The 26,118-nt window shown below is 40.8% G+C and overlaps 2 protein-coding genes across 5 annotated transcripts; one reads left to right on the forward strand and one right to left on the reverse strand.

The window, feature by feature from the left end:
- The first annotated feature begins 1,462 nt into the window (after positions 1 to 1,462).
- Positions 1,463 to 4,153, forward strand: LOC133921091 (serine/threonine-protein kinase RIPK-like). Its single transcript, XM_062365826.1, has 5 exons — positions 1,463 to 1,997; positions 2,086 to 2,221; positions 2,324 to 2,460; positions 3,217 to 3,340; positions 3,432 to 4,153. Exons 1-5 carry the CDS (start codon positions 1,629 to 1,631, stop codon positions 3,974 to 3,976), a joined length of 1,311 nt encoding a protein of 436 aa, XP_062221810.1. The 5' UTR covers positions 1,463 to 1,628; the 3' UTR covers positions 3,977 to 4,153.
- Positions 4,154 to 5,116: 963 nt separating this feature from the next.
- LOC133921092 (protein OPAQUE1-like) lies at positions 5,117 to 24,404 on the reverse strand. 4 transcript variants are annotated; one of them, XM_062365827.1, is made up of 38 exons: positions 24,013 to 24,401; positions 23,018 to 23,167; positions 22,093 to 22,238; positions 21,852 to 22,008; positions 21,650 to 21,708; positions 21,335 to 21,491; positions 20,422 to 20,571; positions 20,147 to 20,283; positions 19,443 to 19,589; positions 19,217 to 19,318; positions 18,713 to 18,770; positions 18,480 to 18,581; positions 17,448 to 17,485; positions 17,236 to 17,362; positions 16,992 to 17,165; positions 16,325 to 16,456; positions 15,514 to 15,623; positions 15,186 to 15,246; positions 13,886 to 14,063; positions 13,159 to 13,364; positions 12,784 to 12,903; positions 12,317 to 12,415; positions 11,420 to 11,641; positions 10,409 to 10,548; positions 10,184 to 10,295; positions 9,934 to 9,984; positions 9,752 to 9,841; positions 9,413 to 9,583; positions 9,162 to 9,314; positions 7,312 to 7,494; positions 7,081 to 7,218; positions 6,881 to 6,951; positions 6,449 to 6,548; positions 6,168 to 6,224; positions 6,039 to 6,095; positions 5,869 to 5,949; positions 5,705 to 5,787; positions 5,117 to 5,558 (listed from the first exon to the last, which is right to left on the reverse strand). In XM_062365827.1, exons 1-38 carry the CDS (start codon positions 24,130 to 24,132, stop codon positions 5,420 to 5,422), a joined length of 4,578 nt encoding a protein of 1,525 aa, XP_062221811.1. In that variant the 5' UTR covers positions 24,133 to 24,401; the 3' UTR covers positions 5,117 to 5,419. The 4 variants fall into 4 exon arrangements, 3 of the variants coding, with proteins under 3 accessions (XP_062221811.1, XP_062221812.1, XP_062221813.1); XM_062365828.1 differs by lacking the exon at positions 9,934 to 9,984; XM_062365829.1 differs by lacking the exon at positions 24,013 to 24,401 and having other exon boundaries at positions 22,093 to 22,264; positions 23,018 to 23,151.
- Positions 24,405 to 26,118: the final 1,714 nt, after the last annotated feature.

A 26,118-nucleotide genomic window follows, 5' to 3' on the forward strand; every position in this document is an offset into this window, starting at 1 on the left:
ACGCTAGCCAGTGCGTTGGTAAGGGCCAGCAGCTACCGCAAAAGGGAGCTGCATCACTGTGCTATTGCTTCGCTGCTAGTCGTATGGTGCTCCAGGAGAGCTATTTATTAGTGCTACAGTGATGTATGTGTGTCGAAGTAGCGGGCGGACGGTAAATTTACAGGTAGATTTGATTGTCCGCGATACTATTTACAGGAGATGTATGTGAGTTTAAAGGGAAAAGAAGAGTAATAAAAGTTAGAAAATAAGATATGGAAGGAATAAATAAAAGATATTATAATAATATTATAGGAGACGGATTTTTATATATGTTGAAGATGACTTAACTAGTTAAAAGATGCACACATACATAGCTACATGTATATATAGATTAGTCGACAGCACTGTAAAATGCCTTCTGATTGAGAAATAGTACTGACGTGTGGTTAATGGCCCATTTGACTAACTTCACCTGTGAAATTCGCATGAACTAGTACAAATCCCACGCAAATCTTGTGAAATTCCCGTATGTGTTTGATGTCGAGTCTTACTCGCCTCATGCCGGCCGGCTGAGTTGGTTTTCTGACTTTTTCCAAGCTTTTTATCAGGAAATTAGCTCCAGGTTCCTGTATGCAAATATATTAAAATGTCGGGTATGAGGCATCGCATTTTCTACTCGGGCATTTCTGGGCAGCTGGGCTAAGACGATCCATCACACGACACGATCAACAGGGTACGTAGCTTTGGCAAAGACACGGTCATCTTCCTTCCCCCGGCCCTTGTTACACTAAAAAAAACACACCTTTTGCCGAAACAAGAACAGCAAAGAAACGAACTGGTCTTGCGAAAGAAGCTTATTTGAGGTGGTGAGGTGGGATGTCACATCTTGCCGCGAGATGCCGTCGTCCGATCCGATGCAAAACATAAACAAATGCGCAGCCATTCAGGCAGTCTCATCCTCCCAAAGTCCAAATAGCACCCGTCCCACAGTTAATCGCGTTTTTAAGTCTCCTTCACCTTTAAGTAACACGCACACGCGAAATGAGCTTAGCTTAGTTGGCTAGTTTTTTTAGCCTGTTCGTCCTGATTTGAGTTTTATATTCTTCTTACATTTTCTTGGGTATTTGTTGAGAGAAGTAGTACGTGTATATATAGATGTATTCAATAGTTAAAGTGTACGCTCATTATGTGAATCTATACTTTAATTTTATATAGATATGTGCTAAGACTAATATATATATATAGATGTAAGTGTGGTACATGTATATGAGTTCGTGTGTGCATTCAACTTGTAGTTAAAAAATTAACACAGCACACGGACTGGTTCATTGTGAGCATGCAACGCGCGTTGGCGTCGCCCCGGCCCCGGTCAGGTCAACAGGCCGTTTTCAGACGCCTCTCCTGCCCCAACCAACCGCACCGAGGCCACTGGTCGTCGTCGCGCGCTCGCAGCCGAACCAAGGTCTCTATATATAACCCCACACCCCGCACGCCTCGTGTCAAACCACCCAGTCCAACGTCCTTCACGCCCACCCACCCCACACTCCTCCGCCTCTCCCTCCAAAACGAAGCAGCAGCAGCAGTTGTTGCACTCGCAAGAACTGCACGGCCACCAGCACCGCGCGCACGCGGAGGCGGGACTCGCTCACATGAGGATGCTGTTCCGTTGCTTCGTCGGCGCCGAGCCGGCGGGAGCTGGAAGCGGCAGCGAGAGCGGGGACGAGACGAAGAAGAAGGCGGTGCGGCGTGCGCGCAGCGCGACGGGGCGGCTGCGGTCGCTGTCGCCGGACGACCTGTCGCGGACGCTGGTGTCCTCGGGGCTGCACGCGTTCACGCTGGCGGAGCTCAAGGCCGCGACCCGGGGGTTCTCGAGCAGCCACTTCATCGGCGAGGGCGGGTTCGGCCCCGTGTACAAGGGCTTCCTCGACGAGCGGCTCCGGCCCGGGGAGCTCCAGCCGCAGCCCGTCGCCGTCAAGTACCTCGACGCCGACGGGCCGCAGGGCCACCGCGAGTGGCTGGTACGCGCGCGTACACATACGAGTTGAATTATCTTCACGGTTTCGTTTGGTGATTAGTCAAGTAATAATGTGCAATCGTGGCGCGCAGGCTGAGGTGGTGTACCTGGGGATGTTGAGCCATCCGCATCTGGTGAAGCTGATCGGCTACTGCTGCCAGGACGAGCAGAGGATGCTCGTGTACGAGTACATGGCCAGGGGCAGCCTCGAGCACCACCTCTTCAAGAGTAAGCTTAATTTGCAGACCAGCCTCGCTCGCGTTGATCCTCGATTACTATGTCGTTACGCCAGTGAATATAGCGACTGATCGACACGTCCGAATTGTGCAGACCTGCTGTCGAGCTTGCCGTGGTGCACGCGGCTGAAGATCGCGGTGGGCGCGGCCAAGGGGCTGGCGTTCCTGCACGAGGCCGACACGCCGGTGATCTACCGCGACTTCAAGGCGTCCAACATCCTGCTCGACTCGGTGAGTGCCTGTTCTTACCAAGTCCAATCCAACCGGTTGATACTTTCTCCATGAGTCCCGACTACTTCGCTGGATTAGCTAACTTTTTTATTCAAAAACAACAACCGTTGCCTATATGGCCACGCCAGAAACTACAGGCCAGCACGTTTAATTTTCTACAAGTTGGCCAGATGTCTTAGTTGCGGCGGACAACTTGAAACTGGTTAAATACCAAAAAATCAGGAAAGAAATATGAGTCCTTTCTGATTAGTTTACACTTCTCCTACTGAATCTGACAACAATTAATGTTCCTATAATTTTAAGCAGACAAGAAACGTACCTGTCCAATTAGTTGGTGCATCCGGCCGGACGAAGCAAAATTGGTCGTTGCTATGTCCTAGGCGTGTAGTACTATCTAGAAGCCGATGCAAGACAAGCCAATATTGCTCATCCAAAATCCAAGTAGCATTGATGAACCCAACCACTCTCCTCGACTGTCCAGAGACCTACAAAAATTGGCGATGCAAACCGTTCGATCGGTACTCTACCGAGACTAGTAATCAGTAAAATGCACGTGACAGCACACACGCTCAAGCATCAAATTATGACGTATAAAAAAGCATCAAGTTTTGACACGAAACGAACGTTTAGTGTACCAGAAAACGCACATCGACCTGACACGTATCTAGGACAACGGTCCAAGTCGAAGCAAAACGATACCAGTAGCAATGTTGCGGCTGAACTGACCGAAAGCTGTATATCCTATCTGCATTTCAGGACTACACGGCAAAGCTCTCGGACTTTGGCCTGGCGAAGGAGGGCCCACAAGGCGATGACACCCACGTCAGCACCCGCGTGATGGGCACCCACGGCTACGCCGCCCCCGAGTACATCCTCACCGGTAATGCAAGCGCGTACTGCAGTAATTACCAACGCGGGAGAGTAAATGATCACCATTAGTAACTGACCACGTGTTGCTTGGACACATGCAGGGCACCTGACGGCGAAGAGCGATGTGTACAGCTTCGGCGTGGTGCTGCTGGAGCTGCTTACGGGGCGTCGCAGCGTGGACAAGCGGCGGCGCGGGCGGGAGCAGCATCTGGTAGACTGGGCGCGGCCGTACCTGCGGAGGCCGGAGAGGCTGCACCGGGTGATGGACCCCAGCCTGGACGGCCAGTACTCCGCCAAGGCCGCGCATAAGGCCGCCATGGTGGCCTACCAGTGCCTGCACAGCGTGCCCAAGTCGCGCCCCAGCATGCGCGACGTCGTCGGCGAGCTCGAGCCGCTGCTCAGCATGTGCAGCGACGTGCCCGCGGGGCCGTTCGTGTACACCGTCCCAACATCATCGGCCGACGACGTAAAGGCCAAGGCGGGCGCGACCGAGGAGGCCAACGGCGCCGGGGTGGCGAAAAAACGATACCTGGCGTCGGCCGTGCACGCCGAGAGCGATCTGAGGACGGGGAACCAACGGTACGCGAGCTCGGTGGCGGGGTACAAGAGCTCCTCCCCGAGGCAGAGCAGGGACAGGGGAGCGTAGGCGCTAAACTGCACCAGTCATCAATGCATGCGTGTGTTCCTCACGGAATTGTAGAGTGTATATAGTTATGGCGTCAGCCACTCAGCCAGGAGATGTAAACGTAATTTGTTCGTTGATTCTTTCTCTTTTTGATCCTCCTCTGGATCACCGAGAGCAAAAGGTATTCCTTTCTATTTACTCTGTTTCAGGGGGAAAAGGTATTTATTTCCTTTTCCCTTTACCTTTCGGGATGCACGCTTACTCTACTCCCGGAGAAAAATACTCCTGGAGAAAAATAGGAACATGAATATGCCGTAAGAACTAGGCCGAGCAACAAGACGGATCAAATCTAGATACAACAAAAACGCACCTGACTCAAAACACCTCACCGGTGAAAATCACTCCGAACCCCGAACCCAACGGGGACTCAAAACCCGATGAAAACCCTGTGGGTGAGAGCTAGGAGCCGAGGGGAGCGGGAGCCAAGCGCGGCTACACAGGTGAGTGGCGGCCTGGGGTGGGTGGCAGCACGGTGCCGAGGCCAAGCAGGTGGCGTGACCACGGGAATCGAGGAAGACAGTGTGAACTAGGAAGGCAGCTAGGGTTACGGTTAAATAGTCTGGAGCATAGCGCTAGTCAGTGGGCTAAGCTAGGAGTGATTTTTTCTAACTGTGCAAAAAAAATTTCAAACACGTATGAGCAAATATCTACCGCCGCCCCCCTGCCAACCTAAACATAATTCAAGCCCCAACCCACACAGAGGTAAAATTTGCCCTCACCCCCCGCTTCCGCCGAATGTAAAACACACGAGGACCCAACTTGACCCACCCTATTGCCAGCCCTAATGAGAACAGAGCCAGATGGCTAGCACCGAGGGTGCTTGGGCAGCCCCTGCAGGCTCAATCCCTAGAGGTCACAACCTACGCGCCTCACCAGGTATTTTCCCCATATGTACCTAGCATACCAGTTGGAGGATCGGACACTGCTCGGTTGAAAGTGGGCACCTATGGGTGCTCCACCCACCGTCCACACGGGCTCGGACCAATATATATATATATATATATTTTTAAAAAGATGAATGTGCCGTTCTCTAATGCGGAGTTCAGACCTAAGCTCATTACACGAATGACCGCTTCAGAAAGAAAGAATTATCCCATCAAATCAAACAAATTCTGTTGTCCGATTCAATATTGTATATCTTGGTGACACACAATACTCGATTTTCCACAGAGATACTCTGGGACAGTGTCAACAGTTCTTACAACATTCCCTGTACAGCGAAATATAGCTACGAGGAGTGGGCACTCATGATTTGGCATCTAGCAACAATTGTTGCTTTGAACTGGACAAGCTCGCTGCCCCTTTGCTAGTCTAGGCACCTAACAACAATACAACATCGCAGGTGGATGTAACCCCATAAAAACCTGGGGATCAACAAATCTTCAAGGCAGCCTTACCATGCCACTATCGGACAGGCTGCGGGTCCTGTTGCTTAAGTAGAAACTGTACTGATGGATAGGGATGAAGTGATTCTGGAAGATCGATATCTGAATAATCTATTGCCGGGATAGCCATCGACAAATCCTCGGTGGAAAATGGTATACTGCATCAAGCAAACATCAGTTGTAAGTGCAAAACTGCAAACCTGTTGATGTTCCACGCTAGCAAATATCATGTGTAACATATGAATCGTTCAAGAAATCAATCAACAGTCAGGTAATATTGAGAAACAAAAATGCTTATGCGTACCTTAAGTCATCATCCAACAAAAAGGAATTTGACACGAGATTCTGGCTATCTTTGTTGACCATCTCCCGCATTGCAGCAACAACCTGTTAAATCTTAAAATTTTCAGAAATGAAAAGCAAAATGAATCCCCAAAAAATGAAGGCTTCCAAGCCAAATGCACCTACCTCGTTTGATATTCCTTGGGTATTGTATTTGTCATCCCAGTACATCGAGCATATTCTGTAGATTTGGCGAACACTCAACGACTACATAAAACATTAGGAGAAACTACTAGTTATAATCTGCCATAGATGGTGGCCAACAATAAAAGCAGACATTATAAACATTGCCATACCGGGCAAAGATCTTGCCTGATCTCCTCAAGGGTCTTTTTCCTTTTTTGGTGTATAACCTGTGAATGTAATTAGTGAGAATGGCCAAAGCCATAAAACAACCAACAAATATGAGGGGGGAGGGCAGCTACCAAAAATCCGACAGCTTGTCTAATATAATTTAGCTCATGCCAAGATGTTCCCGCAAACTGAAAAGATAATGACACCTGTGAACAAAACTGAAAAGACCAAAACCCCAACAAAATGATGATATCCAATATAAGACATGAAGCACATCACATGAACACTTTTTCCTTATACCACATACTACAGGTATATCTTGAAAGAGTAATATATTGGATATGCCAAGCAAAACAACTTCCAACAGGGCTTCTTACCAACATGATAAGAAGAAAGCAAAACTGGCACTTACCTCCTCTGTGACATCAGTAATCCACTTCTCCAACAATGACAACCCAGCTTTCACGTATTCCCCATTAGAGAATGTACAACATTCACGCCGGAGAAGAAGACTGACAGAAAACAGAGCGATTAATATAGTCATGAAACTGTAGTGTTTCAATTTTTTTTCTGTTTATCTTCTTATTTTGTCCCAACTATATTACAACAAGCATTCATCTAGAAGTGTCTCTGTCTCATCCCCATGAAAGGCCCTTTTCTTGTAATTAAAACTCAATGATCTATTTGCAAGCTTAACAAAGAAATAATTCTATAATTCATTGAAAATTTCTGTTGTTTGTTCCCAGTAATATATTCCTAGACATTTACTGGCTAGCATGGGCTCATTGTTTGCATGTTTGTATGCACATATACCAAGTAGCAACTTTCTAAAATGAGGAACTACCTGTTAAACAACTGTATATTGATGAATGAGAATAACTGAGTGATAAGTTTACGTATAAAGAAGGATGGCACCTGCAGCAAACATACATAAGACTGTTAGACACACTTGGACAAGGCTTTAAAGGCTAACAATGCCTCTTTGATGAAGTTTGCAAAAATATTGCAGTTCTTTCTCAAAACAGAGCTAAAATAAAGGCTTACATAATTTTCACGCAAGGTATCCATAAGCAAGTCAAGGAAATTGACAATGTTGACCCAGTAGGAGTTTGATGGTGGTTGGGCACCGACCCCAGGTGACTTGGATACTTTTCCAGGCTGCGCACGTGTTGATTTTGGAGCCTGCATATGAATCTCAGCGGGTTACCAAAAGGTCCGGTTATCCAATGCTGTAGTTCACTTGTTTGTTACCAAATTCAGGAGATAACTATATACCTGAATGCAAACATTAAGAAGAGGTGATATTTCCTTTTTCAGATTATCTCTAAGCTGCCCAAAGATCTTTTCAACACATGCAGTAAGCTGCTGTTTGAACAGTATGGCTGGATACCGCGCATCCACTTGTGGGAGAGGGAGAGTATCACTGCGCCCAACAAGCTTTGAAGGAGACCTCAGCGTCTGGAAGAAACATAAAGTATTGTTATTCAAGTCAGAAAACAATATCATTCTATTCATATACATTTTCCGTAGAAAAACATCAAGCCACAAAGATAATTAGTACCAAAATGAAATTTATATGACTATGTTCATGAGCTATTGCTTACAAAATACGACAAAAAAAATCTACATTTTAAACAAGTACATATGATAACATTTCACAATCCAATCTTTTCTACCGAACTTCCCATTAACAGTTGGAAGCAAAGCAGCTCTCTATCTACACATGGGACATCTAAAAGAGAATAAAGAAGAGGAACACTAAGAACACATTAATCTCAAGAGCATTTTGCTATGTTTAATAAATATATTACAATAGATATTGGTGGTCCAATTTGTGTTTTGGGGACCATGTCTATGTAAAAACAATATTTTTTTGTGACCAGAAGATGTTATGGAAAGAGTCAAGTTAGTTTCGGCAAGTTATCTAGTTATGGGCAGGAGATAAGTTGGATTTGATTAAGAGATAGGGTATGATTAGTTTCCAATGCAGCTAGAGATAAATTAGGTAAGTTAGAATTTGGAGTTGGATTTGGATTGTAATTTCCCCTCTCTATATAAAGGGGTAGCCACACATCATTGGAACTAAGCAAGAAAAATTCAGCAAAAGGCTTTCACCCAGATGGTTAGATCAGAGCCTCTTCTCGACAGGATAAGCCCGACAATTAGAGGACAATATGCCCTTGGCATCAATCAGAGCCTCGAGTCTACGGGAGAAACCCGGGATTAGAGGACGATCTGCCCTATCTTACCCTTGTATCCACTGTTCCTCTTGCTACCATAATATTTGGTATTAGAGACGGTGCTCCTTCCGCTTGTTCTGTGTCCACCGTTGCCGCTCTGTTTCACGCCCGCCTTTGCTCTGTTTTGCCGCCGTCACCTCCTTGCACTACCACAAACCACGACACCAACACCTGTGTTGCCCTGCTCTGTTTTCCGCCATACAACAAAAAAAAAAAAGAAAAAAAATCGCCGCCAGCATCAACTTGTTGCACCACGCCATCACCACTCTCCTGCTGCATCACACCACCGCCATCAACCTGCTGCACCACGCCGTCGCAGCTCTCCTGCTGCACCACACCACCGCTCATCAACATAAGGTCTTCCCCAAGGACAACAGCTATAACCACCACCATAGCTCGAGGACGAGTTGTCTTCGGCGAGCAGTGTAATGTTATGGAAAGAGTAAGTTTAGGCAAGTTATCTAGTTGTTATGGGCAGGGGATAAGTTGGATTTGTTTAGAAGATAGAGTTTGATTAGTTTCCAATTCAACTAGAGATAAATTAGGTAAGTTATGATTTAGAGTTGGATTTGGATTGTAATTTCCCCTCTCTATATAAAAAGTCAACTGCGCATCATTGGAAGCAAGCAAGAGGAATTCAGCAAAGGTCTTTTGCCCAGATGGTTAGATTTGAGCCTCTTCTCAGCGGGAGAAGCTCGACGATTAGAGGGCGATCCGCCTTGGCATCGATCAGAGCCTCGAGTCTATGGGAGAAGCGTGGGATTAGAGGACGATCTTCCCTATCTTACCCTTGTATCCACTGTTCCTCTTGCTACCATAATAGAAGAGTACTGGATAGGATTCAATACGAATAGAAATAATAACTGTCATGCTTGAATTCCTTACTTGTACTATCTTGCCACCTAGCCCTAGAGCTGCACCAGACCGACGAGATGGTGTAGAAAATAATCCATTTGACCGCAGATTCTTCTGCAGAAGGCATAGCAGTGCAGAGGTATTGGACAACCAATAAGGCAATCTGCCATCAGCTTCCTTCCCCTGTAATGAGAACAAAACAGAAAATCCCGGATTATTTGACTCCAGGAAATGAAACACCTGGTGTAAACAGAAAAATAGATGTATTCAAATGATTTTACCTTAAGGACATCATTTATGGTCTCAATTACATGATCAAAAATAGCAGTCCTCTCTGATTCAAAAGCACGCCACTGTAAAAGGCATTTGTAAATGATACATGCTGCAACTGGTTTTCCATCCTTGAATCCTAAATTTTCCTTAATGCATCTTAATAAAATTTCATGATTTTCCTGCACGAAACAATAGCAAATATTAAAATGCACCAAATTATTTATAAAACACAAATGGTCCTTAACAAAATATTAGCATCCTCATATGAGAATGCATCAACTGAATTAGAATATGACTGGAAAAAAGGCATATTTACAACTGGGAGTTAAGAGCACTGTCAAATTCACCTCATGCCTTTCAACAGGCAGCCTCGATCTCCTTGATCCAGTCAAACTCTGTGGAAGAGGAGCAAGATATTTTGTTGGTGTTGGACTTTCCTACAATTTTAAGTTTTTCATGAGATTCAAGATTTTAGACAAGAATCTAAATAGCTGCAGCCATCCAAGTTGAGAGAAAAGAATAAGCCTACAAATATAAGCTTTGTCTCACTGTTAGGAAGCCTGATTGAAGCAGAAAATTTCTGCAATTAGAAATCATATCAGTTAACTAAACAAGAAAGGTACTGTAGCTAAGTTTTAACTCAAATAACGATTTCAAATATCAATAAGAAAATGGTAAGAAGTGGGACACTGGAACCTACATGTTATTTCTAATTGTAGTGCAGTACTTGAGTCATGATCAAAAGCAAGAAACTGGGAAATGGTAAAAAGGAAAATTACCTCAGATATCGTCTTTGGAGCTGCAGATAGATTGTTTACTGAATCCATATTAAATGCCTTCTGTCTTAGGACATGATTTTCATTTTCCAAGTTTTTAAGTTTCTCCTGCAATCTGAATTCAGGAAACCATAAGCCGTAATTTTCTATAGAGGGCAGCCAGAAACATTGACACACCACATATCATTCCAGCATCATGCACTTTTACATACAGATGGGAGCACATACTTGTCCAAATTTTGCTGTAGATGGTTGCATTTTCTCTCCACATCCTTCAATTTCTCCATTGTATCATCAGTACTCTTACAAGCCACAGTAAGCTCATTTTCCAGTATTGAGTTCTTCATAGATAATGATTCGACTAAATTCTGTGGAAAGAAAAAGAGAAACGCTTCAGCAAGGATATGTCAAAGCTAGCATCTTTCAGAAAGGACCAAAAGATTGCAATTCAAGCCAAGAAAAAGGGAAAACAGAGGATCTGTCCACTGGAAAATTACAGCAGCAAGCATAAGCTTTAGAAGGAACTATGCTACTTCATAAAGTTTATGAATTTCAATCAGGCAGAAAAACTGAAGTTTCCCTCAAATAAAATGACAAAAACGTTCTGCTGTCATACTAGCACAATGAAAGAATAGCAAAACAATAAGACAGTATAAACAAGTAGCATCTGGGCTAATAAAATTATATACTCTCTCTGAATGGAAGGGGGGAAAAAGATGCCAAACGGTGTACACTGAAAATGGAAGCCAACCAAGCATACTCATGATTTCATGATTCAGGCAAAATTCGCTCTATGGCATCACAAAAGTGTAGCATTTTCCGGACCACACCCTAATAATTTGCTGATGGACACTACTAAATCTTGGCCATTTGATAGAATACTCCGTACCTATTAAAATATTATTATTTCAGATTTAGGAGCGAGAAGGAATGAAAAACTTCTAATTGCCCTTGGTCTAAATGCTGGTCTCAACAACATTGGGATTCGACACTACTAAATGTCTGATTTTCAAAATGCCGGTCCGAACACTTTTTGTGCTTCTACTCTCCCTTAAATCTAAAAAATATATACAGTGTGTAAAAGTTTGTCCCTGCAAATGATGCAAATATCATAGTTTCCATTACATAATTATCAGTTTTAGAGTGTGCTCCCGCAAATGCCACAGATATGTAGTGTTCTAGAGTGGTGGATCCAATTCTGCCCATGCTAGAATATAATGAAAGCAGAAGTGATGAAACCTTTAGGTTGGAATTTTCTTTTTCTGCTTCTGCTGTCATAATTTTTTTATTCTGCAACATAGTAATCTCTTTCAAAGAATCGTCCAACTGCTTCCAGAGCAACAAATTTCTGTCATGTTCATTTTGAGCAGCTGACTTAGCTGCAGCACATTCTGCGGTTAGTGATTCAATTATTTTGTCACGCTTCAATATTTCTGCCAACTTTGATTCTTCACTGGCAGCCTACATTTGAAAGTTCAAGCACCAGGTCAAGAAAAATTAACAATCAAGAGAAATAGAATCAGGAAAATTTACAATAAATAATAACCACAGCACCTGATGTTTCTATTATACAGTATCAAATCAAATGTAAGAAAAGATTAACCAATTTCAAGGTCCAAAAATCGCAATCTTTATGCAGATAAATTTGACATACAACCTGAACTGTAACTCCTCAACCGTGCTTTGCCCATTAAGAGATGCATATAATTTTAATAGCACAATCCAAGGATTGATTCCAACCTTGGTTCTGAAATCGGCCCCGGCAGTTTTTTTACCTTCATGTTCCAATTTCCCCAATAAAATTTGCAAAAAATGATGTTTTGAACATCTATTAGAAGCCTTGTACTGTTTGTTTGATTCAAAGATATGAAATCCAGAGTTTCTTTCACTTTTTATACGCTTTCCAGCTCCCCACAAGGAAGCATAAGCACTAGCCATCAATTAATAATGTGACTGATAGGAAGTAGCAAGCTTCAAATGCTGATAAAAAATAACTGACCTAAAACCAGCAGGAACAAACACAACACTATCAAATACACACGCGTGTGCGGCTGTGTGCGCATACACACAATAGAAGAATACAGGTAATATTAACAAATAGTACACTAATGCAATAATGTGGCAGACAATACTTACCCGGAGTCTCCTTTCGAGGGTAAGTCTTAAAGCAAGATCATCCATCTTTTTCTCAAGCTTATTCTTCGCCTCACGCAGTGCACCAGCTTCATTTGCAGCCTATCACATAAACCATCACATAAGAGTACTCGCAATACATAGCAATCACACGAGAGAATAGAAGATTCCATCCAGGCTATCAGAGCATTCCGAGGATGATATGGAGAGAATAAATAAGAGAAACTTAAACGTTAAAAATTTGCGAAGGAACATGTATACCTTAGGAGCACCGAGCACGTGGAGGAAGAAAGAACAAAAGGAGATGCAATAATAATTTAAGAGAAAAATAATGCAGATTTCAGACGATTATAGAGCTTTGCCGTGCAAAAGGCTCGAAACTTGCCAAGTGGCGAGCAAATATTGAATAAATTGGTCCGCTTAGAATCAGCATAAGAAGAAAATTATATAAGAGAAACCAAACAAATTACCATTTTGAGCCTCCTTAGCTCCCTTCTTGCAAGCTTCTGTCTCCAAGCACATTGAATAGTGACAGTGGCTTGCCTGTAATGCTGGAAAAGCATTACAACCTTCCGTTTTCTCCATATGGACTGCAATGTGCCAATTACAGATCATAGTAAATAAATTCAACAATGTTGGGTTTAACTGTATTCATTTTTCTAATAAACAAGTGGTGACATCACAGTACATTGAGTACATATAACATTCAATGTCTTCCAAAAATAATAGCTTGCTTAAAAATGTCAGCTTATGGTTCCTAACATCGCGATTTTTCACTGCACATTGAACTAAAGGGCATTCTTGTTTTAAGATGGCTTCATTAAAGAGGGGACAGGGATGTGCACCTGTATCACTAAAGCAGCCTTATGCTCTCTAATGGCGGAGAAATAGCGGCGAGCAATAAACCCTCGAATATAAGACTGAATAAGCAGCGCCGCCAGACATGCTTGCATGTAAGTTCGACGTAACAGCCATCTTCGGACATACTTCTGAACAATTACAGCAGCCGCTGTCTCTCTTCTGATCGTGTACATTTTCCTTGCTAAACAGCCTAATTAGCAAACAGAATGTATTAGTAATTTAGAATCAGAAAGAGAAGAGATTACAATTCATTAAGGATGCTTATAAGAATCAGTGGATAAGGTTTTGCAATTTGCAGGTCATGAGAATAGCAGGTATGAGTACACAACATGTTATTATTTGTCCACAGTGGACAGAAGAAATTATTATCTAACTAGCAAAGATTATGGGAGTAATTGACACCCTAAGCAACCAAATTCTTCTAGAATGCCTTCAGCCTTTTCTACAAATACATAACCATCCAACCCCATTAAACAATTACTCCCTCTGGAAACAAAAGAATGCTACCTTTTGAAGCATGCAGTCAAAAGAATGCTACTTTTTTTATTTTTGAATCTATATGTATAGCATGAAAATAATGTATTTTTCAATCCTGTTCATTTAGACGACCAAGCAATAACTTCCTTTTTATTGTTCTCTGCCATAGTATGACAGCTGTATGTCACATTCAGAACATAACAATAAAGCAATACAATAAGCACACATGTTTACCTCTGCAATATGCTTGTACAGATATTGAAGCCTCCCTTGTTTTTACAAACTCTTTGCGGGTGATAAATGTTCTGAAACAGCCTTGAATGTGCCGTGCAGCATTGTCCAAAACCTCAGCACGACGCATATCTAATATGGCAATTTGGCCGGCCCTAAGGAACACCTTTGTTCTACCAAGCTATCATGTAAGACGAAATGTCAATATATTACTTTCACTTTTTCCATCAACCAACTCAAGTATATTGTCAAATTATTTATTACTTCAACTTTAATATAAGGGAAAAATGCAAAAAAAAAAACCCAAAAGTCACTTAGATTTTGATTTCCGCCCCCCCCCCCCAACAAAAAAAGTTGTTTTGTTGCAAAAAACCCTCCAAAGGTTTGGTTTTGTTGCAAAAACACCCCCAACAATTCAAAAAAAAAATCACAAAAAAAAAATCTAAAAAAACTAGAGACAATTCTAAGACCTTTTGTGAATTTTTTTCCAAAAATAATATCATTTGCATCATATTTCATGGAGAGGAAGTTTGAAAAAAAAAACGTGCAGCTCATTTATTAATTCGACTTAAATGCATAATTAATTATTTACTAATCCAAAAATCATGAAACTAATTTTTTTAGTCTTCTTACATGATCCTCTATCTTCTAAAAATACATGAAATCTTGAAATAGTTATTGTAACGTGCAGGATTGAGTAAATGTGTTGCAAATAGATTAATTCATAACTAATCCATAACACCCTCAAAATTAGTGAAACCACTTTTATTAGTTTAATTAAACAATTATTTATGTAGGAAAAATAATGGTAGACATAACAAAGTTAAAATAACGTGAGTTAATAAATGAGCTCCACATTTTTCTTTTTTTTCCAAACTTCCTCTCCGTGAAATATGATGCAAAGGATATTATTTTTGAAAAACAATTTCACAGAAGGTCTTAGAATTGTCTCTAGTTTTTTTTTAGAATTTTTTGTTATTTTTTTATTTTTTTGAATTTTTTTTGAGGGGGGGGGGGGTTGCAATAAAACAACTTCTGCGGGGAAGTAAAAATCCAAGTGACTTTTGGGGGTTTTTTTTTGCATTTTTCCCTTAATATAATGATGATGCAGTCTGAAAAATTAGAAGTTTGTGTAAGAAAACAATGGTGCTTTCTCCAAAATAAAAAGATCTAAACCTTATACAATTTTATGGAAGATAGAAACGAGGTTCGGTCCTGTAAACAGGTACGATTCATTGATATCATCCAATCATCACGAAACTTTAGTAAATTGAAAGAACACAATATTAGCTGAGCAGATTACTTGAAAATTTTCAAGCTTCGTCTTTTCGAGAATTCCCTTTGTCAGCATTCTTTCATCGTAACTGCATAATTAAAACAAGCATAATATCAAAATAGGTGGTGCAAATTAAGAAACAAGCGACAATTCTTTTTTCATAAATAGCCCTTAATTAACTCCCAACTTTTCCTATCATATTACAACAGTCTGCAGAATAAAAAATGTACAAATCATCAGATGATGTGCACAGTTGTCCAGAATCCACACGGATTCCCATAAAACTTCCATGACTTAAATCTTGTGAATTCCTTCTCTTTCCATAAACAAGTTTCATGAAGGATACAATAGGTACCTTCCAATCAACAACTCGGGAACTAGAACAGCAAACCGATCAACAAATTCAGCATAGGTCCTCCTTGTAGGATAGCCAGCAAGACTAATACGGACAGCCTCTAAAACACCCTGTCAAGCCATCAAATTACAATTTTGAGGAAAATATTAATTAGAAAAACATGCATGCAGCAAAAACAAGCCTTATACTCCCTCCAGTAAAAATAAGTCTAACCCTATAAACCATGCAATTTTTAACCAACAATATTTCTATAAATATCCAGTTTGACTATAATTTTTATTTGATTTTACAAATGTAGAAAATAGGACCTGGTGGTCAAATTATGTCTTGGTGACCATGTCATTCCAAAACAACACTTACTTGCAACTGCAAGGGTATACTATGTATAGATTGAGAGGGTTTTATAGGCATTAGAGAATGAATAATACAATACGGTGGAAACATGAACATATTTCAAGCGACCTCGTGAATGTGGTCCAGTTATTTCCCAAAACTACCAATATAGTATGCCCATTCAAGTCACATGCTGGTATGATGTAAGACCATCAGGACACCGGACACCACAGCCAAATCAATTGGCCAAGTTCCCATAGAACCACAAAATCATTTCTCATAAGCACATTGATCTATTGCACGAAAGTGTGACTTGAAGCAGCAAGTTCAACATTAACATTCAATGCTTAATAGTACGAACAGCAAATGTGACTATCAGCAAATGAATTGTTATATGGGCAGAGTGCTGATCAATACAATGATGAGAAAAAATATATAATATTGTTTTTGTATTCGTGCTTCAGGTTAAAGTTCTTACTCCACAACGCAATTGGTGCAAGACGCTCTGATTTTCAAAAAGCTGAGGTCGATTAGCAGAGTTGGGCTTCACACAGCGTACATAGTGAGGTTCGGTCGAGTTGAGGGTTTCCATGAGGGCTTGCAGTTGTTGCTTCGGAAAAAGCAATAAAGATTACATACGAATCAGAAGAGTCAAGAGAAATGAGGGAATAAAGAAAATAAATCACTACCTTAATTACATACATATTCTAAGAGTGAACGAATATAAATATCCAAAGCTGTAGAATCATAGCTAAGACTTCCGCATGTGGTGCAATTGCAAAAACTTTAAGAAAATATCAAATTTCAAAAGGTGATCAAATGCAATAAAGATTGCTGACATGAAACAAGGATAGCTCATTAACACCATTGCCCTCGTTCAGCCATAAAGGTTAGTGCAAAAACAATGAATTCTGGAATGATTGACTAAGATAATGAATAAATACGAAGTTTGTCTTTCCTTTTTTACTTCAGCCACATTATTCAATATTCCTCAGTACCTAAATGTTTTATGTGAGTAGAGCCACAAAAAAAGTAATCCATCTTGGGCGCAAGAAAAAACATAAACACAGGAATCAAAGAAACAACAAATAGAAGCACGTATCTATGTGAAAAGGAAACAGAGGCAATGGATTTTATATTGATACCTTAAATCTGGAAGCAACTGACGAGAATTTGTAAGAGGATCTTAAAGATTCTTCTGGCAACGAAGTGAAGAGTCCAGAAACAAATGGGCACCTAGAAGATGATAAAAGATTGCAGTGCTCCGCAACAATATAATCTCGATTCTTTTCCAGAAAAGAATCTGTTTGATACGTCACCTGCAAATAAATGGATGTTACTATATAAATACATGAATAAGTAATGAAATACCTGGCAGTCCTGGCTTACCTTCCCAGCATAGTGAGAGATGGTGAAATCTGTTTCTGAGAACTTTGTCTTCTCAAGCCTAGGATGGGAAGAGAAGTTTCTGAACATCTTCGTTGCGAAGGTCTCATGAGTAGATTTTGGAAACATACTGCACATGAACAAATTGTAGCTGAGAACATCGATTAATTTAAAAACAATGCTATTTGCAAGGAGAAATAAAACCAGTGGCTTACCAAGCTTCATCTAGCAGTGCAATAATTCCAATCGGTTTCTGTTTGGGAACATAGAATAGAATTAATCTCAGATTGAATATGTTTTCTAGAGCATCTAAGAGGGACAAAGGCAGCAGTTACGCCCCAGACCGACTTTTACCCGTGTGCTATGGGGGGCGCTCACATGTGTGTGCCTGCGTGTGTGTATATACCTTATAGGCTTGTACTCTCAAAAAGGAATATTAAAGCCCAGATGAGATTATACAACAAATGAGTGCCACGAATAAACATGAACAAATGTCTAGTAACAAACTTGGTATCTGTGCTTGCTACAGCTGACACTAATGATATTGCAGATATTAACAGCACACAGCAGAACTGCAGAAGTAAAATTTGTTGCTCATAAGTCTGCCACAATAAGCATAATCTGTAAACGCTTTTACGTACAGTATCAACCATTGTACAGAATGTCCAATGTCGAGCACATAAACAGTGCTAAAGCCTACAGTTGTATAATATTAATAGAAAGGTAGAGAGAGACTTGACATATCCAATTTGTTGCATGCCATTACATCCTACAAAGTTCAAACCTATACCATTAAATGACCAGGACAAACAAAAATATACACAAAATGGAGGGGGTGCTTTGCTGCGCACAACACACGCTAGATGATAAACAGAACTCAACGTGGAGGACACCACTGATATCACATCGGCGCTGGCAATCAACGAACATGCCAAACAATTTAAACATATGGTACTTCTCACATACAGTAATGCTCAAGGCAGAAGAGCAGCTATCGATCCCAGCACTGCTGGCCCAGGACAAAAAACAACAGCAACTCAAAGCTTGACTCAATGGTGCAAGTGCAAACAACTAGATGCAAGGTGATAATAACATTAACACTGCAAAAGAATGAGATATGAAAATATAGTTCAATAAAAAGGAAAAAACGCAACTATTTACCAGACCACTTACCACAGTAAAACAAATATAGGTTACAGAGCATAGATTGCTCAGTCTATCTCAATAAGTTAAGGCAAAGAAATAACCTTTTCGATCAAATCCAGTACATCCTGATTGTCAATGAACTCAATGTAGCTCCAATTAATTTCTTCGCTTTTGTACTCCTCCTGTTCCATCTTGAATACATGCTGAGGGAAGACATTTGTAGCATTTAATGTTAAGAGAAGCAAGTAAATTGAAAATGCAAAGCCACATATGTGGCTGTCCATTAAAGAGCACGTCCTTCTAAATCAGACAGAAGACTAGAGTCAATACCTACCTCGTTAAAGTGTTGTTGTAGTTTTTCATTGGCAAAGTTAATGCAGAACTGCTCAAAGCTGCACAGGTAAATGAAAAAGGGTCATTAAGAATCAGATAGCAGGGCAAAATCAATGTTTCAATGTGGCGGCTAATAATTGCATAATTCATAAATGTTTATGCAATTTATAGTAACAATATGCAAAAGGCACACACTTACGCACACGCACAGTAACTTAATGAAATGCCAGCCTACCAAAAACAGATATGAGAGAGAGAGCTGTGTCATAAACCAAAAGAACAATTCTACAGGATAAATAATTAGATGCAAACATGCATTCAAGCTAATTCAAATATAAAGAGTTTGGTATGTTGTCAATGAAATGCTGTAAATAAACAGTTAACTAGGCTCTTTAGCTGCCAATGGCACAGTTCAGTTGACCAAAAGAATTAAAAAGAACTTTATTATAAAACATTAGTGCATTGCTATAAGTGAACTGAAACAAATGACAAGCTATCCAGAGACCTGTTGTTTTTGAAGCTTTCAAAGCCGTAGATATCCAAGACACCAATCTGCACCTTGGAATCAACATCCTGACCAATTGACTTATTAATATTCTCGACAAGCCTGAAAATAGTAAAAAAAAATAAAATGTTTTACCACATATAAGCATATAAATCTTAGAAAATGTTGCAGAAGAAAATACTCATATAAACATACAAATCTTAGAAAATATTGTAGAAGAAAATACCAGTCAAATAATCTCGCATATACAGTCTTTGCTAGAGCATCACGATTAGCTGCAGCAGCAGCACAGTCCAAAGCCTTAATAATTATTCCTTCATGAGTATGTATAGACCGGCTACACAATGTTGAGACCAATAGATTTGAATCGCACCTGTTTCAAGAACCAAAAATGAAAGTATAAGCAGCAAATTCAATTACAGTTCAGAACAGTATTATCTGTCACTTCCAAGTGTCTGCTACAAGGATACAGGAGTCCTAATAACCAATAGTACTTTATCCATGAAAAAATTATTAGTATGAACAAGACAAATAAGAGCATGAGGCATCATTCATTAACACACATTTTCAACAGGTTCACGGAATTTCATTGTTCCTTTGACCTTCTATGCCTATAAACAGACAGCATGCAAAGTGATCATAGAAAACATAGTTTTAATTATCTACAGTGCGTGCTTAAGATGGAGCTTTGGAAATTAACTGATATTTGGTAGAGAGGGTATACTTTGCTCGTCTACAACAAATCAAACACCAATTCATCTACACCCTCTACATCAATGCCCCCAGAGCATTCCAAAATCCAAACTAAATGTTTAAAGAACTAAAGCAATTACTGCAACTATAACTGCAGAGAGACAAGGATTATTCAAAATAAGATAATTTTGCCCTAAAAAACAAGAAATTTCATAATAGTAGATGCAAAAAACATACATAAATAAGTTAGCTGCCATTTGGAGGTGAAAATTTGATGTTGAATCTTTAATTTTTGAAGAATCGTGTTCTTTTCCCGGAGAAAACTCAACATTGCCGAGATGAAGAATGGCTGCCAATGTCCGAAATATAGCATCCTGAAGAAAGTACCAAATACACATTCACTTTCTGAAATATAGATACAAAACTACACGCTAGAAGTACAGCATGCAACAATTCTCCATGGAAGGTCATTTCCAAGTAACATCTGGGTATGTTTGCGTCCAGTTAGAAACCTGATCTTTTCTGCTGATCCCGACAATATCCATTGCCCTTTTCGTCTTCCAGTACTCATCTTCATTGTTTGTCCCTTCCAATTCATATGTCTTGCTTTGATTCAAGTAATGGAAACTGCTTGCATGCCCAAGCTTGTACAGCTCTGCATCCTTTACATACAACAATGCAAACTCAAGATTAGCATTCCTACTGCATGGAATCATTACATATATTTTACAACTAAATATATATATGGAAAAGACTGAATTGGAAGATAATAGACCGCAACATCATACTTAGCGTGCACAGGCCCCCGGAATAGTGTGCCCACTAATTAAGTGTTGTTTTATACGTGTAGTAAAACTACAGAAGCTCTGACCACCAGTTTAAAATAATTAATGACAGTCACATAAAAATAATATTAGTGGTTGTATTACGAGAAGTGCTTTCATAGTATTCCACTTTTGCAAACCCAGGCCATGGCTGAGGGCGTTTATCTCACTTGCATATCTAGAGCCCAGCATCTCTCCTGAACGACACCTACCGCACACTTTACTGGTGGTATTTCCCAAGGTGAGGGAAGTTTCCCTATATGTGCCCATAATAATACAGGGCCAATGCATTTGGCACTTGCCAGGAAAGCATCAGATCTAAACATATTTCAGCAAAACTAGAACAAATACTGAAGAAATTGCAAAACATCATCACTGTAATAGATATGCATCATCATTCATCAATGCCTACAAATTAAATTAATAGCTACTGAAATGGGGATTTTGTAGAGCTGTAAGTCCAAGAATGTCAATCAACAATTCATTTGGAAATTACCAGCTCCATAGGAAAGCGCCAATCATGTCATGTAGTAATGAAACTCATATAGAGCACCCACATAATAAATGATCCAATTGAAATATTGATAGTTGATACACATACCTTTCCAGAAGCACATAATTGGTAAAAGCAATGAAAATTCCTTTCAGGATCAGTAATTTGCACAACACGGGACCTTTCCAATAGATAGGTCCTAATAGCAGCTCCAGATATTCTACCACTTGCATCAAACTGTATCTCCACAAATTTACCAAATCGACTACAACCAATAAAGTGTTTAAGTTAAGAACAAGCAAAAAGAAAAAGGACAAAAAGGTTAAGTTCTACAAACTAATGAAGCCATTGTGTATTATCTGGATGAAGAACACACCCAAACCATCGTGCACTATTTACCCAACATTAAGAGTGAAAACTCACCTTGAGTTGTCATTCCTAACTGTTTTTGCATTGCCAAATGCCTCCAAAAGAGGGTTAGACTGGTGGAGGAGCAAATGAAGAAATTGTAAGATAATGCTATCTTCAACAACACCGCGAAAAAAAATAATAGTCAACAAAAAACAAAATTGAAATACTCTTAGTTTCCAAATATTACAGTGGAGAAAAAAATGGTAAAACTTACTTCCAGAACTTGTTGCTCAACCATTCGATCATCAAGAGCGACTCTACCACCAACATAGGTGAGATACTGCATAATAAGTTTTGTCGTTTCGGTTTTGCCAGCACCACTTTCACCACTAACCAGGATCGATTGGCTTCGGGATTCATTCATCATAGCCCTAATTAATTCAATCCGCGTCAATAAAACAAATTATATTATATGGAAACAGTGTCTTGCAACTTAATCAAACTGTAGCCTCTACCTGTATGATGCATCAGCTACTGCAAAAACATGTGGACTCAACTCCCCTAATCGGACACCCTTATATTGCTCCATCATGTACTCGTTGTACAGGTGAGGCAGCCTCGTAAAAGGATTAACAGCAATCAAGATGCTTCCGGTGTACGTCTGTCTCAATAAAGACAGGTGAAAGGCTGTTATAAAAAGTAGTCCATAACTAAAGCATCAAAACAGAACTGCATGTATCCATTTAGGATTTAGTCATGCCAACCAATGGTACAATCAGACAACAACAATTAATGGCTTAACATGATCGATCTGAGGAATTAAAATACTTCCCCGAAAAGGAGCTCATTCCCTACTCATGTCGACAACCCAAACGGGCAAGTACACGTGAAAAAAAAAAGCAATATGAAAAGAACAGTCACAATTTTACATATGGCGTTGGTTATTTCCATACTTAAGATATGTCCATATCGAATTAAAAGTACTTTATAAATGTCCATCATTCCGCTCTATACACAGCAAAAGTAGCATGATTAGAACATGAATTAATTGAAGCTAAAAAAACATTGAGATGAGTGCACCGTTATTGCATTCACATTGACAAATGGTTTTGCCTTAATGAATTCGATTTTCAATTGCAGACGTTTTGGTTTGGTTCCAACAGACTTAGCAGAAATTATACCAAAGCATTGGTATGATTAAACATCTCAACATCAGAATTCCGAAAACAGTGGCAAACGAGATAATGCTCCGTAAAATCAATGTGGCAGCAGCATCAGATCATATTCAATGGAAACTTAAACATGTGAATTCAACTATTCAAGATCGTAAATTTTGCTAAGAAAATTTTAGTTTTTGGGTAAACAACTGTGCCCTACATTTCAAGTAGGTTCAATGCAAATCACCCCAGTAAATAGAAACAGTGCTGGTGGACCACTTACATATATCTCATTCAATGCATATCTTTTCTTCAGATTGTAAAGAACACCTGGTTCATTCAGATAAGTCAGTTTGGTCATGTCATCAACATGACTCCCACCCAGATCTTCATCTGTATCCCTAGGCAACAATTTCTCTGGCGAAACTGTAATCTGAAAACAAAAAAGAGAAAGCTTCAGCTACAAATCAAGTTTCCAACACGAAAATTGAAACCAGGTCTTGGTAAACTTGTCAGAATTAGTTCCGATGGGCAAAAAATTCAGCACTCCTTCTCTAAACAAAAGGCCAATATGCATTGAACTAATGGCACAACGATCGCTAAACTTGATGGAGTCCGGAAAGAACTCATTGATATAAGTTCTCAGTTTACCACTACCGTTGTAGATTAAATTGCACATCAGAAGCAACTTGCAGAACATATAGGCTTAGTTCAAAAGTTCATAGAATTAAAAATGTAGTTCAATTGGAGCTTTCTATGATCACACAAGTCAAACAACTTAATAAAATTAAAAATGTAAGCAGCTGATGAATTAAGAATTTGATTAAATTAACGATACGAATACTTAAACTGACTGGTACCACCATCTGCAATAGTTTCACCCAAGCTAACCGGCGCCCCTCCAAACCAAGTACAGAATTATACAAAAATACCAAGAGGTTCATATGCTAATATTAAACGCTGCCACTATTTCCACCATTTTAAATAATTTCTTTCTAGCAAACGAATCAACTAATAGCAAAACAACACCAGACTAATTCAAATAAAAATAGATTAAATTTTGAACAACCTCAGTTCGCTCATACCAGACCATGATCAAACTAGCACCAAAACACAAGCATCTTCAGCAAACTCAAACCAAACATGAGCCAAACGAATGCCAAACGAGCACTGTGTTCGCATCCGCATCCACGGAACATTCCAAACGGCACAACGGGAACTTAAACTGCACGGATTGGAGCGAAAGCGACGGAGACGGAAAGGGAGAGGTTGCTACACCTTTTTCCGCAGGCTCGTGAGCACGACGACGACGCGGTCCTTGGCCTCCGCCACCTCCGCCTCCACCCATCCCTCCCCCTTCTCCTCCACCCACACCTTCGACCCCTTCCGGTAGCTCATCCCGCCCAAACCCTAGCCTCCCCCAGACCTAGCCTCGCCCCGGAAGCCAGCGGCGTCGACGGCGGCGAGCACGAGGCGACCGCGCCGGGTTCGGGCGCCGAGTGGGGGGATGGCGGCGTCTTATCGGGGCTCCGATTACAGCAGGGCGGACGCGGGGGCTGCTGCTTCGAGTCGGGGCGGACTCATGGCGAAAAATATTTTGCTTTGGCTTGGCGCTTCTTCTCCCGTGCGCTTTTCCGTGGCCCGAAGGTATCGAGTTGGAAGGAAATGTCAGATTAGGCGGGGGTGTGAGTGCAAGATTTCCCGCAGACGTGGTACCGGGATTTGAACGGTCCAGGGGCAAATGCGTCAGTTCCAGCTGCGTGGCGGGGGCGGGCCCGCGGATATAAGGCCGCGGCCTCGGGGCAGTGGCGTCTTTCTTAGGGGACGAATGGTTGTGGGGCCCACAGGGAAGTCTGGTCTGTTCAAAATCGGCCGATCTGGCTTATTTTAATCGTTTGAATATTGGGTAGTCTGCTCAGTTAGGTCCCTAATGTGGTGTGTATTTTCAAATCGGCCACAGATAACTTGGGAATTTGACGGGTTTTTTAAAGGAGCTGAGGAATCATGTAAATTCTCTTTGAATTCGTGGGAAGCCCTGATATGCAAAATATCCCCACATTATCAACACAGGCCAGGCGTCGTTTAAGACATTTTTTCTTTTTTGCAAGGAAGATGAGTACGACCGGAGCAATGATTTGCTTAACACAAACAGGATTATGACCTCCACACTGTGGTGTCTTCGATACGTGTAACCAATCGTATCAGCTCATGTATCACATGATTTTGCTGGACAGGTTTTTTATGCTCTTGAGGGCACGTGCCCCTACACTTACGCACCAAGAATCGTGTAGACCATAAATCTATTAGAGAATCTTTTTCTCTCCCTACCCTGCATGAATCTCAGAGTTATCTACCTTGTCGCATGTCTGACGATGGAATTTCAACAAAAGACCTACACTTCGAAATCGTTGATGACGATGATGAGTTTAGTTTCAAGGCAATATCACTCAAAGATTGATTATAGAAAAAGAGAAATTTTAGAGATTTTTATTATGACGCGGGAATCAACTTGTGTTTTATGTAATAGATAGTGTTTTATGTAATAGATAGATATATGGTTTGATGAGTTCCCTTCTCGTAGAGGATACTCATTCCAAAAGTGTTGTCATAGGTTGGTTGCGGGTGTGCAAAAGTCTCACTTAATTGGAAAACAAACATAACTTGCAAATATAAGGTACGTATAAATATCACATATGTTTTTTTTATAGATTATGCATGTAAGAAAACCAATAGTTTTCTTTTATGCTAGGAAACAATGTACCTGTTCATCCATCGTTTTATGCGAAATTTTCTTCACAAACATACAGACGAAGAACCAATGTTTCAACGCAAATATAACGGTTTTGTGCATTTTGAAATAATACAAGATGATGTAAACATCCCATTACGACATTACATGTTGCGAGAAGACGATAAGAAAGATAACATAGATTAGTTCCAAAACAGAAATTTGAATATTTCTAGCCCAAGCAAGATATATTTCACATTCTACAAGGACACGAGCAAATTGTTTACGAGAGCACAGCGTGGTCCTTGTGAAACTCAGGGCAAATAAATATATGAGCGCTCCTCATTCAAATTTCAAACGCGACACAGTACAATACGCATACAAATAGTAGCACCGTTTACGTACAGCAAGGGGCACGTGCTTCGCACGGCCTTCAGATCACGACGCGGTTGACGGCCCAGATGCACCCAAAGGGGGGAGTCCAAAACCCGGGCCCAGCGAAGGCGCCGCGAATTTGCTCCGGTCAGCGGGCCACGGCTTGCTTTGACGAGGCCTTTGAAGCCCGGCACTTATTTTTTGAATCCGCATTCTGCAGAAGGTTGGATTGGTTGCCTGCCGATTGGCTCTTCCCCTTCAGCCACGATTCATCCTGTTTT

Source organism: Phragmites australis, chromosome 6, assembly GCF_958298935.1.
Source record: "Phragmites australis chromosome 6, lpPhrAust1.1, whole genome shotgun sequence".
NCBI classification, from domain to species: Eukaryota; Viridiplantae; Streptophyta; class Magnoliopsida; order Poales; family Poaceae; genus Phragmites; species Phragmites australis.